Source organism: Alligator mississippiensis, chromosome 12, assembly GCF_030867095.1.
Source record: "Alligator mississippiensis isolate rAllMis1 chromosome 12, rAllMis1, whole genome shotgun sequence".
NCBI classification, from domain to species: domain Eukaryota; kingdom Metazoa; phylum Chordata; order Crocodylia; family Alligatoridae; genus Alligator; species Alligator mississippiensis.
The window spans coordinates 13,145,234-13,162,716 of NC_081835.1; the positions used below are offsets into that span (position 1 = coordinate 13,145,234).

Sequence of the window (17,483 nt, forward strand, 5' to 3'; positions counted from 1 at the left end):
CCCCAGCCAAGGTCTGCCCAGTGCAGTAGCAGGGAAGCCCCCACCTGGGGCTTTTCACTCCCCCACAGCCCAGCTTGTAGGGCTCTGATCAGCTCAGCCCCATCCCCTCCTGGCCGCTCAGCCCCACCCCTCAGCCTGGGTCTGCCCATCATGGGGCAGTGAAACCCCCACCTGGGGCTTTTCATAACTCCACAACCTGGTGAGCCAGGCTAGGATCAGCTCAGCCCCACCTGCTCCCTGGGAGGGGATGGAGCTGATCCCCACCTGGCTCACCAGGCTGCAGGGTTAGGAAAAGCTCTCAGTGGGGGCATTTACCGCCCCCTGCCAGGCAGACCCTGGATAGGGGTGGCCAGTGTCCAGCTGGACTGGTGCGTTTGGACCCCCGCTCCCACCCCACACCTCTCATAGGAGGGGCTGGAGAGGGGGCACAGCTTTGCTGATCCCAGCCCAGTGAGCTGGGGTGTGGAGGAGCGAAAAGCTCCCAAGCGGGGCTTCCTTCCCGTACCCCCTGCATCAGGCAGACCCCTGCCAGGGGGGGAGTGGAGCTGGTGGTGGGCCAGACCAGTGTGTTCCTGCTCCTAACCTACCTCCCCTCTCAGAGGTGGGGGGCTGGCCAAGGGATGAGGCCGAGCCAATGTCAGCCCTATGAACTGGGCTGCAGTGGAGCAAAAGGCCCCCAGTGGGGGCTTTCATCCTGTACCAGGCAGACCCCAGATGGGGGAGGGGAGGGCCAGGCCAGATCCAGGTCTGTAAGGTTCCCTTCTAAGCACACTTTGCATCGCTCCCCCCCACAGGCTGGGGGCTGGGTGTGGGGAGGGGCTGAGCTGATGCCAACCCTGCTTCCTTGGCTACTGTAGGGGAAAAAAGCCCACACTGCTGAGGTTTTCCTTCTCCTTGACCTGTACAGATGGAGCTTGGGAGTCCATTCCTTTTCCCCCCGACCCCATTCTGCTGGGCTGACAGGTGCTGGCAGGGAACAGAGGCTTTAGTGTCTCAGCTCTGTGATAGCTGGGGGAAATTATGCTAAGCCAGCCCTGCTCTGCTGAAGCAGATAATGCAGCCCAGGGCTGCAAAGTATCCTGGGATGCTAGGGGAAAGTGAGTTAACTTGAATTGGGAAGGGATCTGGGACAGAAGTCTTGAACTAAATCAGCTAAATTTGATACTACATCCAACCAGGTTTATCTTAAAGCTGTTTCAGCCATTGTGAAAGCAATTTATGCTCACTGAACTTCTGTTCTGTTAGAGGTTCATATCAGTTTTGGATCACTTAAACCAGTTTGTGTGCAACTTCTGTCCCTAGTCTAGGTAGTCGAGGAGAAATAAAATACAGCAGGTGGTTGTAATGAAAGCTCTAACCCAGGTTCAGCTGAAACTAATTGCAAGAAGTGAGATAAGTGTATGAGTAGATGATTAACCAGTAACTTTCTTTTCTCTACAGATCCCACAGATCAGTTATGCCTCAACTGCGCCAGAGTTAAGTGATGACAGACGTTATGATTTCTTCTCACGAGTGGTCCCTCCAGATTCCTTTCAAGCACAAGCGATGGTGGACATCGTAAAAGCTTTGGGGTGGAATTATGTGTCCACTTTGGCATCTGAAGGAAATTATGGAGAAAAAGGAGTGGAATCTTTCATGCAGATTTCCAGAGAGGCAGGTAGGCAAAGAGAGAACCAAACGCAGTGGAGAGAGATTTTACACATTGTACCATTTTTCTCTGAACAAATATTTGATTCTAAAATTGTTCCATTACTTTACAATTCCTCTGTAATGGCCCCCTGATATTCTCATTCTTGCACTGCTCATGGGGTTTCAGAAACCAAACACTTGAGGGTTTGAAACTTGAATGGTTTTCATGCACTGTTAAGAAAATATGAAACACTGAATTCCATCAGGCTTCTGGTATTTCACAGTACACGACATTATATTATGATGACATGGTGCAAGACATATTTTAAAAATATTGAACTTTTATCTATTCACGGTTAGAAATTCTTTGAAGGCTGCAAATTATTAGACACTGACTCATGTCATGCTATTCCAGTCCACCATTCAAAAAAGTCATGAGAATTTGTAACTTTTCTTTCTCCTGGATCATCTTCCTGGATTTTTCTGGATCATTTCATTTGAGGAAATTCAGTCTCCTCTACTTGAAAGGGAAAAGCCTAGTACCTTGGGTAATGAGTCAATTAGATCTAGTCAGGAAGTACTCCATGGCAAAGGAATATTTGATGTTTCAGGGTTTCTTTTGCTGCTCAGACTGCTTATGACTTCAGTGGATGATGAAATAGAATTCCCCAAAAGTTCTGGAATTTAAATGAAAGGACTGACATCACTAACTATACTTAAAAATGACGATCCCAATGGAACAGGCAAATAGAGGGTTAGAGCCTATTCCCCCAGTTACCTAATTGGATTCTACCCCAAATGAGTTCCTGAAAATGGTTTTTGCAAAAGGTGGATTAGTTCTCTCCTGCTTGCAGCTTTTTGTGATTTATCCTTAAGGCTATGATAATGGCATGTTCCTGAAGTAGGTATGCTAATGGGTTTTTAGAGACTTGGGCAAAGTGTAAAAGGATCACATCTGGACACCTAATAGGTGGAATAGGCCTATAGTGTTTTATGCTGTCTCAGGCCAATATCAATTCTCAGACTTGTACTGAAATAATCTGTGTCAGTCAGGGTGTGGAGTGGCCTGATTCCTGATGACAGAGCTGGGCTGACAGAGCCCTTTAATATTGGTTGGTTATACCAGCATAAGCAGCATAGTTTATCATATTCCTGAGAGTAGCTTGGTCAACATAGGTACGTCCCTAGTGGGATTGCTTAGTGTGCGTAGCCAAGCAGTATTGCTATAGTGATTAAGCGGCCCTTTTGTAGATATAAATATAAATTGACTCAGATAGTCTGGGAAGTGAAGGGGATCCTGGAGGATCTGTGGGCGCATCTACATGAGATGCTATGTCACTGTAGCAACAAGCTATTGCGCCGTAGCTTGTTGCTATAGCAATGTAGCATCACTGGGCATGAACCGTGATGTCGATGCTACTGCATAGTGGCAACGAGCTAGTGCACAGTAGCTCTTTGCTACTGCGCAGTAGAAGCTAAAAATAACCATGCAGCAACAGGACTGCCTAGTCATTTAGTACGTGCTTACGCAAGTACTAAGTGACCTCTCAGTAACAACTGCACAGTTGGCTGCTCATGTAGACGCAGCCTGTGAGGAGTTAACCACTCACAGTTGTTGGTATTTCTAGATTGAAATCATGTATAACAGGTAAGGGTAGAAACTCAAAAAATGCCTCCCATTATCAGGAGTTTATATAAAATCCATCTCCGTGGACATATAATTATAGGTTCTGATAAAGATTCACAGATTAAATAGACCTGAATGTTTCATTATGAACATTTCATTATTGTTATGGCAGGTTTTGCTGTTCACAGAAGAGAACCTTGACCTATCATTGTTCAGTGGGTAAAACTTCACTGGGATAATGACTGCAGGAGCCATAATTTACTCACCACTTTGATAAGGAAATATCAGTCTGCAATGAAAGGATTATAGTAGGGTTTATGTGCTCTCAAACCAACATCTCGGGTTTCCATTCTCCATGCTGTTATAATACTGTTTAAGCAGCGTGCCCCATGCTTTTACAGATTGTCTTTATTATCTGCAAGCTGAAGAGTGTCAGCCTGTTCACTGACTCCTCAAACTGTCATTGAGTAATTCACTGCATCTCATTCATCAGAATAATCCAAGTCAGCATTGCAGAGGGAGGGGGTTTTCGAAAGAAGATTCTAGAATTGTTTTATTATGCTGATATTACCGAGGACAGCTGTATTTGCATAAACTTCTCTGTTCATTTGAATGCATATGTCTGTGGTATTAATGAAAATGGTTTTGGATATAATGCCACAGGAAGTGACAAAATGCCAGTATTTATTATAATTTAAACTTTGCAAGCAACCGCTGTGGCAATATAATAGAGGGAATACATCTTCTACATTCAAGAACAAGTTGTAGCTCTTTTATAACATGCTGTCCTGCAGATACTTTATAGAAATATCTGAAATAGATGTTCATGCACTGAATGTGAAAAACAACCTACATTTAAAAAGAAAAATCAAGTGTTACAGATGCCCTGTTAAAAACAGTGTTGTATGCTTGGTAATATAGGTCACTCCTACAACACTAAGAAGCTGAAAAGCAGAGTACATAAACTTATATAAGTAGCCTGTCTTGTCTGGAAAGTCATATCATATAATCTTCACTGTTATCTTACATGTAGTACAGTATCATTTTCCTCTCTGGACTGCATGGAATTTGTTATATGTTGTACCAGTACAGCTTAAGTGGAATTCTAAGTGGATTTAATACCTGACAGAAATTTCCCCAGATCCTTTAAAATCCTAGGAAATCTAAGAATATCCTATTGCCTTAAATATTTTATGGAGCAACAATTGAACTTTAATGTCAGTATTTATTTCTACTAAATATTGCCTGAATCAGGTACAGTGGAAACAGAATTGTTCCATCTCCCTGGAGATTGATTGTAGCTATGTCCTAAACCCTGTTATGAGGCAGTGCTACTGTATATATCTCATATTACTCTATATCCCTATATAATGTAAAGTGCACATGTTTAATCAGATGGTCAGCTGATTACTATGATATTAGGGTTTGAGATGAGTCCTTCGATGAAATGATTAAGGGGCAGTGATTTTGCTAAGATTTCCGTTTGGTTGACTTGCTGGCTTTTGTACCTGTTTGTCTGAGTGCTTCTTATGTAGTTCAAGTGATCATCAATTCATGTATACGCAAAATAATAAGTAATGAAAAACAATAGCAGGAGCAGTAATATGGAGAGAGAAATCTCTTTCCATCGGGGCCATCGAAAGAGATTTGCCTACTGAAGGGTTAAGTACATTTGAATATGTTCAAGTAATGTGACTGCTCAAAGTAGTCAAAGCTGACTCTTCAACATCCTCTCTTGCTTTCCTCTTGACACACATGGGCTTCACAAAGAGTTTATTTTGGGGGAGAAGACAGTCTGTCCCATAGACACCAACGAGTGTATCATCCTCTGTCTCAAATCTGTGGCTAATCCAGAATGTCTGGGTTGGCAGTTTAGCAAGGTTCATAGGCATTGGAACGGCAACCGGATAGTGCTATCCATCTTGGCGTGTTAAACATACTTTCAAAATATAAAGACTTTGCCTCACCCATTCATTTAATAATTCTTCCCAAAGTGACTTTTATTATGAGTACTTGAAGCTAGTTTGAATATGTCATTTTGACAGGAGGAGAAAATTTGAATCGCCCTCTGCAGTCTGTGGGATTAATAAATTAGGGAAGTGCTCTAATTATGGAAAATCTAAAGGACAATTTCAGGTTATTAATGAAAGTAGAGAATACGCAAAATTCAAAGATTACTTTATCTTTGAATTTTTTTTAATGATGAATCTGCACCACAAGGTTAATTGCTGACTATATTAACATATACATGGAAGTCTTCAGTGATAGACCGTATGGCTGTACTGTACTTTACATTGGCCTTCTGACAGGACCCAGTTTTTTATATTTACTTCTTATCTCATTTCCTCCTAGCTTCAGATCTTCTCAAATTCCATAAACAGGGTGTGATTACCTCCTATACTGGGGACATCCCCTGGGGTTCACTGCATAGGTTGGTGGGAAGGAGGTCATAAAACAAGGGCATTACTGCCTCTCGGGCTCATTGCTGTTGGGTATCTGCGCAGCTCCATGTCCACCATGTCCACTTAGGTTTCAGCATTTGCTCCAAGATGACATGATTTGAGCAGAGATTTATGGTCACTGTTTGCACAAATCACTGGTGCTGTTTTAAATCAAGCATTACCTTTCCAGCGGTGTTGTATCTTCTAAGGAGTAATTAGGAGTAAGATTTGTAAGTGGTGTGTGGAGTAGCAAAATCAAAAACTAAATAATCTTCTCTCAGAATGGACTTAACAGCCTTTGTCCTTAAATAGGATTCCCAGCACCCAGCAGTTTCCTCTCTCTAACTCTTTGGATAGATTTTGCCCAAGTTAACTTTTTCAAGTATTTCTTTAGCACATTCTGTTTTCAGGTACTTTAAGCATAGTATGAACAATTAAGTCTCAGTTACCTTCTGTGCAGTAGGAGGTTGGGTAAAAACATAAGTGACCTTTCAAGTGATAATCAAGAGAACCCACAAATCCAGAATTCCTTTTCTCCCTTTAGTCTATTAAAAGGTTTCAAATGAAAGACATCTTTTTGTTAAAAAAAATATATATCTATCTTTTACCCCCGAAAAAAATTGCATTAGAGTTTTGTTTTCAACGTTGTTCTTATATTTACAATACTTATGTGCAGCGAAGGCTCTTCATGCCTAGTGCTTACCAGATTACATATGGTGGCCCACCCAAATTCAGATGCACCAAACAGTTTAATATTTGCAGGTAGATATTCTACATACATTTGACAGCACACTAAAACTGCGGTGGCTTTTGCTCGTTTCAGTACCTTTTTAAACTGTAGTGTTTAAAATGTAAAATGAGCTTACTCTCTAGAAAAGGTATTTTCTGGGGTTGGCTGTTAGGTGGAGAGGTGGGTATGTTTGTTTAACCCAATGTTTCCCAACCAGTGTGCTGCAGCACAAAAGTGCTATCAGAAATGAACAGGTATGCCGCAGAATTTTGCCATGGCAATGACCTGCAATGAGATACAATAGGTATGAGGACGGGGAATGCCTTAACAGGTGTGCCATGAAAAATTTTTTACTAAAATTTCAGCCTTGGGCTGAAAAAGGTTTGGAAATGCTGGTTTAACCTTTCTAGCTCTCTAAAGATGGCCGATGAGGAATCTTTCCTGAGGCATCTTCTTTTACTGTGAAGTAAGTTGGTTACTTGAATTCACTTATCTGAAAATATCTGTTATATAATGATTACAAGATATGATTTGTATCATTTGATGAAATGTTTTGTAAAAAATGCAAAGAATCATGCTGTTAATAAGATATTCTAATTCAGTACTTGAAGCTTTTTTATCAGCTATGAAAGATTCTGCATTAAAAATCTACTACCAGTAACCACCCAGCAAGAAATTACACATCTTGGTACGTTTCTCTAGGTCTAACTGCCTCACATCTTCCAGAATCTAGATTTACCAATGGAAGTTACTTTTTTGCTGTCTGTTAAGAATCACATTAGCACAAGCTATCACTAGACAACATGAAAAATTATTTAATGTTTAGTATGAGGCAAAGTAAAAGAGGCTTCCACTATATTTTTAGTTCATGAAACACTGACTCCACTGTCAAGAAGCAATTCCTGCTTTCACAATGGATAATATCCTTTTTACAGTAGTAACTTTCTTTAATAGGAACAACTGGAACAATTTAATCTGAGTAACATTTAGTCTCATAATGCTTTTGTTTTACTGTGTAACATGATCCACCTCTTTCAGTTTTTATAGTGGAGCTTGCACATGTGTATTTTGCAGTAAAGATAAGCGCACTGTATCGTGCATTATTAAAATTAATTGGTAATTTAAAAAAAATCTCCAGCAACAGTTGTAGAATGAAGAAATAGGAAGGTGATTTGAGTTGGGAGAATTAAAATTAGAAGCTCCTCATTCAAAAGGACTTTATGATGGGAACAAACTAGGTTATTTTTTGAGAGCATGACAGGCCAAACAAAAAAAGTATCGGTTGCTGCATCAGGCACGGTTTTGGAAGCAGCGGTGGAAAGATCTCACATTTATTGCACTGTGCAATTGGCAGGCAGTGTGGATCATAGACAACTAAGGTCAATACAACATAAAATTGCAGTTTCTTGGAATGAGTGGGAAAACCAAAAGCTTGGAGGTTTTGTTGTCTTTTGTTTTCAGGCCAGATAATGTCAGTTAACAATTTACTATAGCTTTATTTCTATGAACTAGCCATCTTAAACATACGGAAATTATTACTGTTCCCTGGAGGGATTTTTCCCCCTATTGGACAATTAAATTGGATTAAATTAATCACTTTAATTATATTAAATAATATTGCATTAATACTTTATTGATATCACATTAACCTGCAAATGAAGAATTTTGTCTAGGTCCAATGATCACATTGATAGAATTTAAATCCTAGCTCCCTGGAATTTAATGGAACCAGTATTTCTCTCTTGTTGGTAAGCAATATGCCTGGTAGGTAATATTTACAGGACTGGGCCAGTTTTCTGTTAATTACTTAGTTAATATATGCTAGTGGAGCTTTCAGCACAGCAGTGCCAATAGATTATATTTAAACATAGCTTGGTTCTAGACAGTGATCAGACACTGATGATGCTGGAGCTAATTGAAAAAAAGACTAATCAGAACTAATCTGTCTCTTTTGGAGAAGTTAGACTATGTGTCCTGGAAACAGTTGGTTACGTAGTTAAAAAAAAATACTGAAAATTACCTTTAATCCTTTTCTGAGAAGAATCAGAGAAAGGAGCAAAAATCAATAGCAGCAGCACAAAGAACCAAGAGGAATGCCTCTACAAAATTCAGCTGAACTTCTATATTTGGTTGACAGATAGATCATACTGTACAACTAGTATCCTAGTTATCTATGGGATTTCATTATTTATTACACAGCCCATACCCTATCTTTAAGGAACCAAAAAATGTTCAAAATATCTTAAGTATGTTTTATCAAGTGTCTGAACATCCTCCGACATATTTATTCTTTAGTTCATCCTACTCTCTTTCTGTTGCTGTAAATTTCTTTCTCTAGTCCAATCTTTTTTTTCCCCTTCTTGCCACTTCCTAAATCTTCTCCTCCTTCCCATTTGTGCAAAAGCATGTGGAAGTAGAGAAAAGTTACTCTTAAATCTGCACATTGTCACCACGCAATTGCTCAGACATCATTAACTTGGAGAAGAGTAGCTTCAAAAGGGTCGGCAGTCCTGTTATCTTATACATTCATAACTTGAAGATCCAAGAGGAGTCCCTTGGTTAATCCCACAAATTTTAGCCCATTTGTATGGAATGATGGACCCCTATTGACTGGCAGATAGCTCATTTGTGATCCAGCCTCATATTGGTGGCCAGTTTGTAGCAGATAAGTCATGGAATTCAAGATAATGCTGTTTTCATTGGCATCAACATTCAGTGGATTTTGCAGTGGAAGTTCTAATATTTGTAAGAAGTGACACATGACTTCTCAGGTGCAAATAGGGTGGACCTGAGCAGACACCATCAGCGAGCCTTCAGGCCTTTATGTATCCTGGAGACTTTCTGAACTGGGGGACTGGATGAACTGATCAGGTTGGGCCTCTTGTTATAAATTCCCAACAGGTCTGTCAGCGTGCCCGTCCTGGGTACCTGCTTCTCCTGTAGCTCCCACAATTCCCGCCTGCCACAACTTGATCTAAATGCAAATTCTTGGGGAGGAAGAATTGTTACACGCTGGTACCACGGTAAGGAACACGCTGGCCAGATCTTAGTCCAGAGTGCTTTATTATCATTAGCCTGTTATGCTCTCTCGGAACGTCAGGCAAAAAAAAGGAGTTCACCAAGTGAGTCCTCGCCGTCTGTCTCAAATGGTAAGGACTACTTGTTATCTTGATGATCAGCTGCTAATTGCCTCGTTAGCGGCTGATTAACGCCAACACCGGGATTCCCCGGCTGCGGTTTGTGCCGGCATGCGAAGCGCGGCTCAGACAGTTTTCCTTTTTACTTTCACTTTCTGTCTCCACGCCTTCCTTCACTCTCCGGTGAGGGATCGGGGTCCCATGCCTTCAGGGCAGGATCGGGTGCTCCCTCGCCCACTTTCTGTCTCTCTCTCTCTCTCGTCTCTCTCTCTCTTTTTCCTTTTTTCTCCCGATCGGGGAATCCCGCCATGCTGTGCCCCAGAGCTGCGGGGTTTTCCGCGCTGCTGCTCCATTTTTATGACTCACCACAGAGGCTGTTTTTCCAGGTAGGAAGCAACCCGTGGGGCGTATCGATCCCTCAAAATCTCGTCGTCGTCTGAGAGTGAGTCCCTGTCTCCTGGACTCTCTCTGTATTCCTTGTCGCAGGGCTCCTCTCCTGCTTCTCTCAATCTGTAAGTGCCCGAAGGCGACTTTGGGAAATTTCCTCCCTCTCTTTATTTCTCTTTCTGGGTCCTCATTGGCTGCCTGGGGTATTACGTTCCCCATTTCCCAGATGTTCTAATCTCCGGCAGCTGCTACCCCATCTTAGTAACAGAGTCACGGCTGCGACGCTGTTACAAGGTCCATGAGCCTGCTTGGCTTCACAAGTTCTACCACTGATGTAGTCATCACTACCACTTGTCTGAAGAGGCTGTACCACCCTGATTACTCCCCCCACCCTACCCCCTAGCTGAATAAGTAAGTCAAGGCCACTTGGAGCCTGGATTATGAGTGTTCCCACAGAATGCCTTCCCTTATCTCAGACAAGGTTCCTTGGGCGAATCTGATATCTTTTATTAGACCAACCCAAATAGTTGGAAAATAATTATTAAGCAAGCTTTCGGGTTCAAAAACGCTTCGTCAGGCTAAGGAAGTTTCAGCAGTTGGTGTGTGCTCTTCCTGGATGGAATGAAAAGTAAAGAAGCCAGTGGCTGAGCTGGTATGCATACAAGACAGGTAGTCAGTGAAAATGTAGATTGTGGAGTCATTTTCACTGACTGCCTGTCTTGTATGCATACCAGCCCAGCCCCTGGCTGCTTTCCTTTTCATTCCATCCAGGAAGAGCACACACCAACTGCTGAAACTTCCTTAGCCTGACGAAGGGTTTTTGAACCCGAAAGCTTGCTTAATAATTATTTTCCAACTATTTGGGTTGGTCTAATAAAAGATATCAGATTCACCCAAGGAATGTTGTCTGCCTATGTCCTTAGACCAACATGGCTACAACCTACAGCCCTGTTCCCTTATCTCAGGAAGAAAATGGGACAAAGTGCAAAGTTGTACACTCTCAGCTCATCCATTCCTTACTCATTATCTGAACCATTGATATTTTTCTTCAGGATAGATGATGTGGCCTCAGGGGTTCAGCAACCATTGATATTCTTCAGGATAGATGATGTGGCCTCAGGAGTTCAGCAACCATTGATATTCATTTCTGATCAGTAACAGAAAGTAATCCAAGGAGATAACACCTATGGGCCAAAAAGTAACCATTTGATTTAAGAGTTTCAAAGCTGCTGCAAAGGCTGAGGCTGGACTATTAAAAAAGAAGCATAACTCATGCATCTGGTGTTTTTTGTTTTTGTTTTTTGTTTTTACTCTGCTTTATGGATAGTATAGACTACCAGTCATTTCTCATGCAACTCTTGTCTTTCACTCATCAGATAAGATTAAAGAAATACTGTAACAGGGAGCCAGAGGGCTTCTGTTACTTTAAGAGGAACCTGTAGCAGGCTAGGCTGAGTCAGGGAAGGGCTGGCAGCTAGGAAGCAAGCTAGCTGCTAATGAGGTGGCTGGTAGCAAGCAGAGGCTGGTAGCAAGCAGAGGCTGCTAGCCACAGGTAGAGGTTAACCCTGGGAGAGTAACTCACCCAGGAGTGGAGGCAGAGCAGCAAACTGCACTAAGGCAGACAAGCAGGCAGCCCAGATGCAAAGGGCTGCAGACAGATCAGCTACCTAACCTTGGCAGGGAAAGCTGGTGGGTCATCACACACAGAAGGGGAACACCTGTGAGTGGCTGCAGAATCACAGGACTGCGTGGAGCAGGACTTAAGAGGCACATAAAAAATCCGGTGCCTGAGACCAGGCAGTTAGTCTGGTCCTGCATGCAAAGGGGGAAGAGCCTGTGACCAGGAAGGCTGCAGAGGAGTATCTGGCTGACATGTAAACCACCCTTGATCTCCCAGTAAGGTGCTGAGTCCTGATGGGAATACAGCCCAGTGACGGGGGAAGACTTATAGTACAGCCAGCAAGCTGGGGTTTCTGTTTGGACCCAGTGTGGGCTTAGTTTGTGTTACAACCAGTTGGTTTCTTGTTTTTGTTACTGATTACACTGGTGACTTGGGTGTGGCTGTTCGGGGTATGTGAGGAGGCCACAGTGGGGTGCATAGTGGGTAACCCACAGTGGGATGCCAGGGGCACAGCAGTGTTTTGTATCTCAGCCAGGGGCCAGGCTCCAGAGAAAGGCAGACAGGAGACCAGATTATTAAAGGCTGTGCGAAGAAAGCCAAGAGAGATGGCCTGGCAGCAAGAAAGCAAAGGCCAAAGCCCAGGAGCGGCAAAATCAAGTTAAGGTCCCAGAGCCACGAGGAGCAGGGCTGGAGCCCCAGCACAGAGAGTGGGGCTGGCTCCAGCCACGAAGGACAGGGGCCCAGGGCCCAAACCAAGGGAGGCAGGCCAGGGGCCAAGAGCCCAGGCTGGTAGTCCACAGTAAGTAGTGATCAGCAGGCTAAAGTTAAGAGGGCTGAAGCCTGAACAAGCTGGTGGATGAATGACTCTGCAGTGTTATCCGCATGGCATGGGCATGGCTACAGGGAAGGTTGGAGGCTACAGATAGCCCAGAATTCAGCACATGTCCTGGGGCATGGATGGGCCAGGAGGATGTACTTAGCAAGAAGCACTAGATTGGGACCAATGGGGTCTGAGAGGTTTCCATTGCATGCAGAAACAAAGAGGGATCGTGGGGCAGCCTCTCTTTTTGTAATCCAGTAACTCCAACAAAGGTATGGCAGGTGGGAGAAGGGGGTGGGGGGTACCCAGGAAGCCAGAGTGGGGCAGGAGCTGCGTGGCCACCAGGAGATATCACAGCCACCCCCAGGGGGGTCAGTCACATTACGCATCTTAATATGGATATAATAATTTAATGCAATTATTCTCTTACTGTTTGACTTTCATGATCATTTATATTAATGCACTTTTTTCCTGTGTTCTGGTGCTAAATTAAGCATGAAAATGTTGTTATTATCATTCAAACATGTCATATTCTCATTTCAAAACTTTACCCAAAATATTCACTTCTCAAAATTGTACTAATTTACATGTCACCTGATGGGGTCCAACTTTTACAGTTATTGCATCACAACACAAGCAGTTTTCATGCTCTTTGTTCTCCATTGGTGCTAAAACTGTGGAAAAATCTTTTACAGTTTAGCAAAACAGATATTGCTAAAGAACAATGGCAGTAATATTTCCTCGATTATTCAGCATTCCCAAATGAAAACTTGTCACTTTCATGTGAAATACTAATGAGGCTATTTGCTTTTGAAACTGGTGAAAATCTGTTTTTATATGTTCTTGACTGATAATGCAGTTTACGTTATGTAGATTCATTTTACACCTTGTCAAAAGAATTATTAAAGTAGTTTAAAACGTTGGGTTTTTGTGTGTGTGTGTGTGCTTTTTTTTAAGCACTATTCTTCTAGCTGAAGTTACATTAGACTTTATCCTCCAGCAGGCTTTGGATCATATTGCCAATTTAACACCAGTAAGTTATGTCTGATAGGGGAAAAGAATAAACTTTTTATAAAACCAAATTATTGCTCTACTAATAATATGATTAATTATCTCCTTTCCACATTTGCTAATGCCTTGGTCTAAAATGCTGTGGCTTCTTGCATTATTTAAGTAAAACCATTGTAATTATTCCATTTATATGGATTATAACCTTGTGATTAAGATGCTGGTTTCAATTCATTGTTTTGCCATGGACTTTTGTGTAATATTAGGTACATCCTGCTTAGGGTCAGAGGAGAGAGCAACAAGGGTGATGTCGTGCTGGGGGTCTGCTATAAGCCACCAGACCAAGAGGAAGTGGTGGATGAGGCTTTCTTCAAACACCTGGTGGAAGTTCTCTGATCACAAGCCCTGGTTCTCATGGGGGACTTCAATCACCCTGACATCTGCTGGGAGGGCATTACAACAGTGCACAGGCAAGAGTATTATTAAAGAGTAAAATTAAAGAGAGTTGGGGACAACTTCCTGTTGCAAGTGCTGAAGCGGCCAACTAGGAGCCGTGCTCTTTTTGACCTGCCGTTCACAAACAGGGAAGAATTGGTGGGGAGTGTACTAGTAGATGGCAACTTGGGCAGCAGCAATCACGAGATGATTGGGTTTAGGATTCTGAGGAAAGGAAGGATGGAGAGCAGCAGAGTAAGAACCCTGGACTTCAGAAAAGCAGACTTTGACTTGCTCAGGGAACTCATGGGCAGGATCCCCTGGGAAGCCAGTCTGAGGAGGAGAGGAGTCCAGGAGAGCTAGCTTAGTGGAGAACTCTTCAGTAAACTAAATCACAAAAAGGAAGCTTATAAGAAGTGGAAACTTGGACAAACAGCGAGTCAGGAGAACAGGAGTATTGCTTAGGAATGCAGGGATGAAGACAAAGCACAATTGGAGTTGCAGCTAGCAAGGGAGGTGAAGGGTTCCTACAAGTAGGTCAGTAACAAGAGGAGGATCTGGGAAAGTGTGGGTCCCTCACTGAATAGGAGAGGGAACCTAGTGACAGAGGATGCAGAAGAGGCTGAAGTGTTCGGTGTCTCTTTTACCTTAGTCTTCACAGGCAAGGTCAGCTCCCAGACTACTGCACTTGGCAGCACAGTTTGGGGACAAGGTGAGCAGTCACCAGTGGTGAAAGAACAGGTTGGGGACTATTTAGAAAGCTGGATGTGTACAAGTCCATGGAGCTGGATGGGATACACCTGAGGGTGCTGAGGGAGTTGGCTAACTTGATTTGCAGAGCCGCTGGCCATCATTGAAAATTCATGGCAGTTGGGAAGAGGTCCTGGATGATTGGAAAAGGGTAAGCACAGTGCCCATCTTTATGAAAAAGGAAAAAAGAGGATCCAGTGAACTACAGACGAGTCAGCCTCACTTCAGTCTCTGGAAAAATCATGGAGCAGATCCTCAAAGAATCCGTTTCTAAGCACTTGAAGGAGAAGGTGGCGATTAGGAATAGTTGGCATGGATTCACCAAGGGCAACTGTAAGGTAGATAGAAAACTGGCCAGAGCATTGGGCTCAGAGGGTAATAATTAGGGCTGTGCAAAGCGTCAGTCACTGATTGAATTCGGTGGAGGTTCGGCCCAGTTTGGTGGCCGAATCTCCGAATCGGAATCGAATCAGGAGGCCCTTTAATTTCTCCGAATCGAATCGGAATCCTCCGAATTGATTCAGAAATAGTCGATGATTCGGACATAAACACAGCTTTAAATGTGTTTTTTTTTCTGCATGCCTCAAGATACCAGGTGGTTCATGAATGCTGAGATGCTGGGGCAGGTGGAGTGTCCCATGGAAGTGGGGGGTGGGGTCCCGGCTCAGGTGTTCTTCTCAGTATCCCTCTTGAAGTGCGGCGCTCAAAACTGGACACAGTACTCCAACTGCAGTCTGACCAGGGCATAGAGTAACCTTTTTATTTTCTTCAATTATGTATTTCTGGGGTGCTCCTGATCTCAGGAGTATACCCAGCATATTTTTCTGAGGATTGTTGGCCAGCTTTCTTGTGAGCTTTAAGGCCTTTGCTCTATAGCTTCCTCAAGGTGTATAAAATAGATTAGCAGCAAGGAATGAAAAAACATGGCCAGCCCCAGTATGAGTTCCTCAGGTTACAGAATCTCAGGGGCTGTTTCATAAATTTGGAGCAGGAAGATGTACACTGTTTTCTCATTTATCAAGAAAGTTCATCTGAAATATCCAGATTTGTCTGCGCAAGTGTATAGCTACATAGGGAAGCTGCAAGGAGAGATGGGAAAGGGATTGATCAATCTGAAGAGTCTCTGTGTAAATGGTCTTTCTTACAGTATCCGCTATCTGCCACTGCATGAGAGAGAGAGAGAGGGAGACGATTTGGGGCCAGATAGACCTGTGGACCCGGTATGGCATCTCTTACATAATTATTTAAAAAGGTTCTCTGCTTCAATCATGCATCACTCATGGAGAGTACAGTTTGGGTGACTTTTACATATTGCCAGAGCCATGCAGAAAGAGAGCACAGAGGCTGGGGAGTGGTGTTATCTGGTTTATTTCCCTTCTGTTTTGTGTTTTTTGACTGATAAATCTTAAAGCAAAAGAGGTCCAGCATATCACCCAGTGTGACTTGTGTAACACCTAGACAATGGGATTCTTTTAATGCCTTACTTAATAGTGTTTTGAATTTTAAAATTTCTTAATTGCATGAAATAATAGGAACGTTTGCTATCCCAGTTGGTTCTACTGCCCCTGCTGAAGAATTCATCTGAATGAGCAAGCTACGGCTTCTACTGGAAATCAGGAAGGAAAAAGAGAGGGCCAGCCAGGGTGCCTTAAATATCCACTGTTAGCATCAAGATTGGTGTTTTACTCCTCAGCTCTACAAATGAGGAACTGTGTCGGGGAGGGGGGCAGGAAAGTTCAGATAAATACTTAAGCCGTTACAGGAACAGAGAGAGAAGTCCTTTGCCATACTGCTCCTACCACAGTGCAACTGTGAGCTGCCCGTCTTGTGGTAGAGCATCAAATCTTAGTCTAGCTCTTTGTTTTATTATTCAAGCTTAATCATAAACAGAAATGATGGGGGCTTGAATGTACAGGACATGGTAACTTCTCTGTACTTTGCAAATGACTTTATGATAGCGGAGCTGGCATCTGTTCGGGCATTCTGTTTTCATTTCAACACCGTCGCTGTACAGGTATTGGATTGTGTGGCTGTGAGAGGTACAGTTCTTGGAGAGCATGATTTTCCACTTTCAAGATTAGCTTGAGATTGAAAATTTGTTGTGTGTCCTATTCTTAGTGTCAGTGTACTACATAAAGCATCGGAGAGATGATTAGTTTGGGCTGAAGCTAGGGTTACAGAAAAGGGATACAAACACTTTAATGCTGGCTTGAACTCCTGAGTCAGTAATTGAATTTTGTCATTGTATAGGGTGTAGAAGAGATGGGTTTCAATAAATACCTCAGTTTTATCACTTTGCAGTGTACTGCCGTGCTATTGATAAATGAAATATACCTTGCTAGATTGCTGATTGCCTGGAGGTTCTGAACTAGTCATTTGCTTTCAAGGGTTTAAATTAAGATGTTCTGCTTTAGGTATATATATTGTGTGTATATGTAATAATTGTATATGTAGATTGCTGTGGTGGTGTGTTACCTGCATATACCTTTATATGTTGTCTCACTGTCCTTCAACAGGTTCATTTCCTTCTAAGGGCCCTACTTCTCCCTCTGCATGGAGACTCCAGAGACATGTTTTTTAGCATATATGGTTTAGCTTGACACTTAAAAGAGCAGGTATTTAGCAGCTTGATGTTCTTCATTTTATTCTGGAGCCCTTGTAAGGCTCAGCAGCTATTTTTCAAACTGGACTATTTCCCTGTATTTCTTAAATGGCAGTAAAACCCTAGTGATGTTCTGCAGAATGAGATATCATGCTGTTATGGAAATGTAGTTCTCAGCACTGTAAGTAAGAAACAGGAGCTGCTATGTAAGACTCATTGTTAGATATGGGAACTGTCAATAAAAAAGTGAATAGGATCAGGATTTTTTCTGCTCTTTTTCAGAAGGCTGAGCAAGA

General features: G+C 42.7%; 1 protein-coding gene across 3 annotated transcripts in view; it reads left to right on the forward strand.

Annotated features, from left to right (window-relative positions):
• The window catches only part of GRM7 (glutamate metabotropic receptor 7), a 558,095-nt gene that overhangs the window by 179,743 nt on the left and 360,869 nt on the right, over window positions 1-17,483 (forward strand). For all 3 annotated transcript variants that reach the window (XM_059716000.1, XM_019499726.2, XM_014604538.3), the window contains exon 2: window positions 1,441-1,657. In XM_059716000.1, the coding sequence (XP_059571983.1) occupies window positions 1,441-1,657 (217 nt within the window). The remainder of the gene's footprint in view (window positions 1-1,440; window positions 1,658-17,483) is intronic.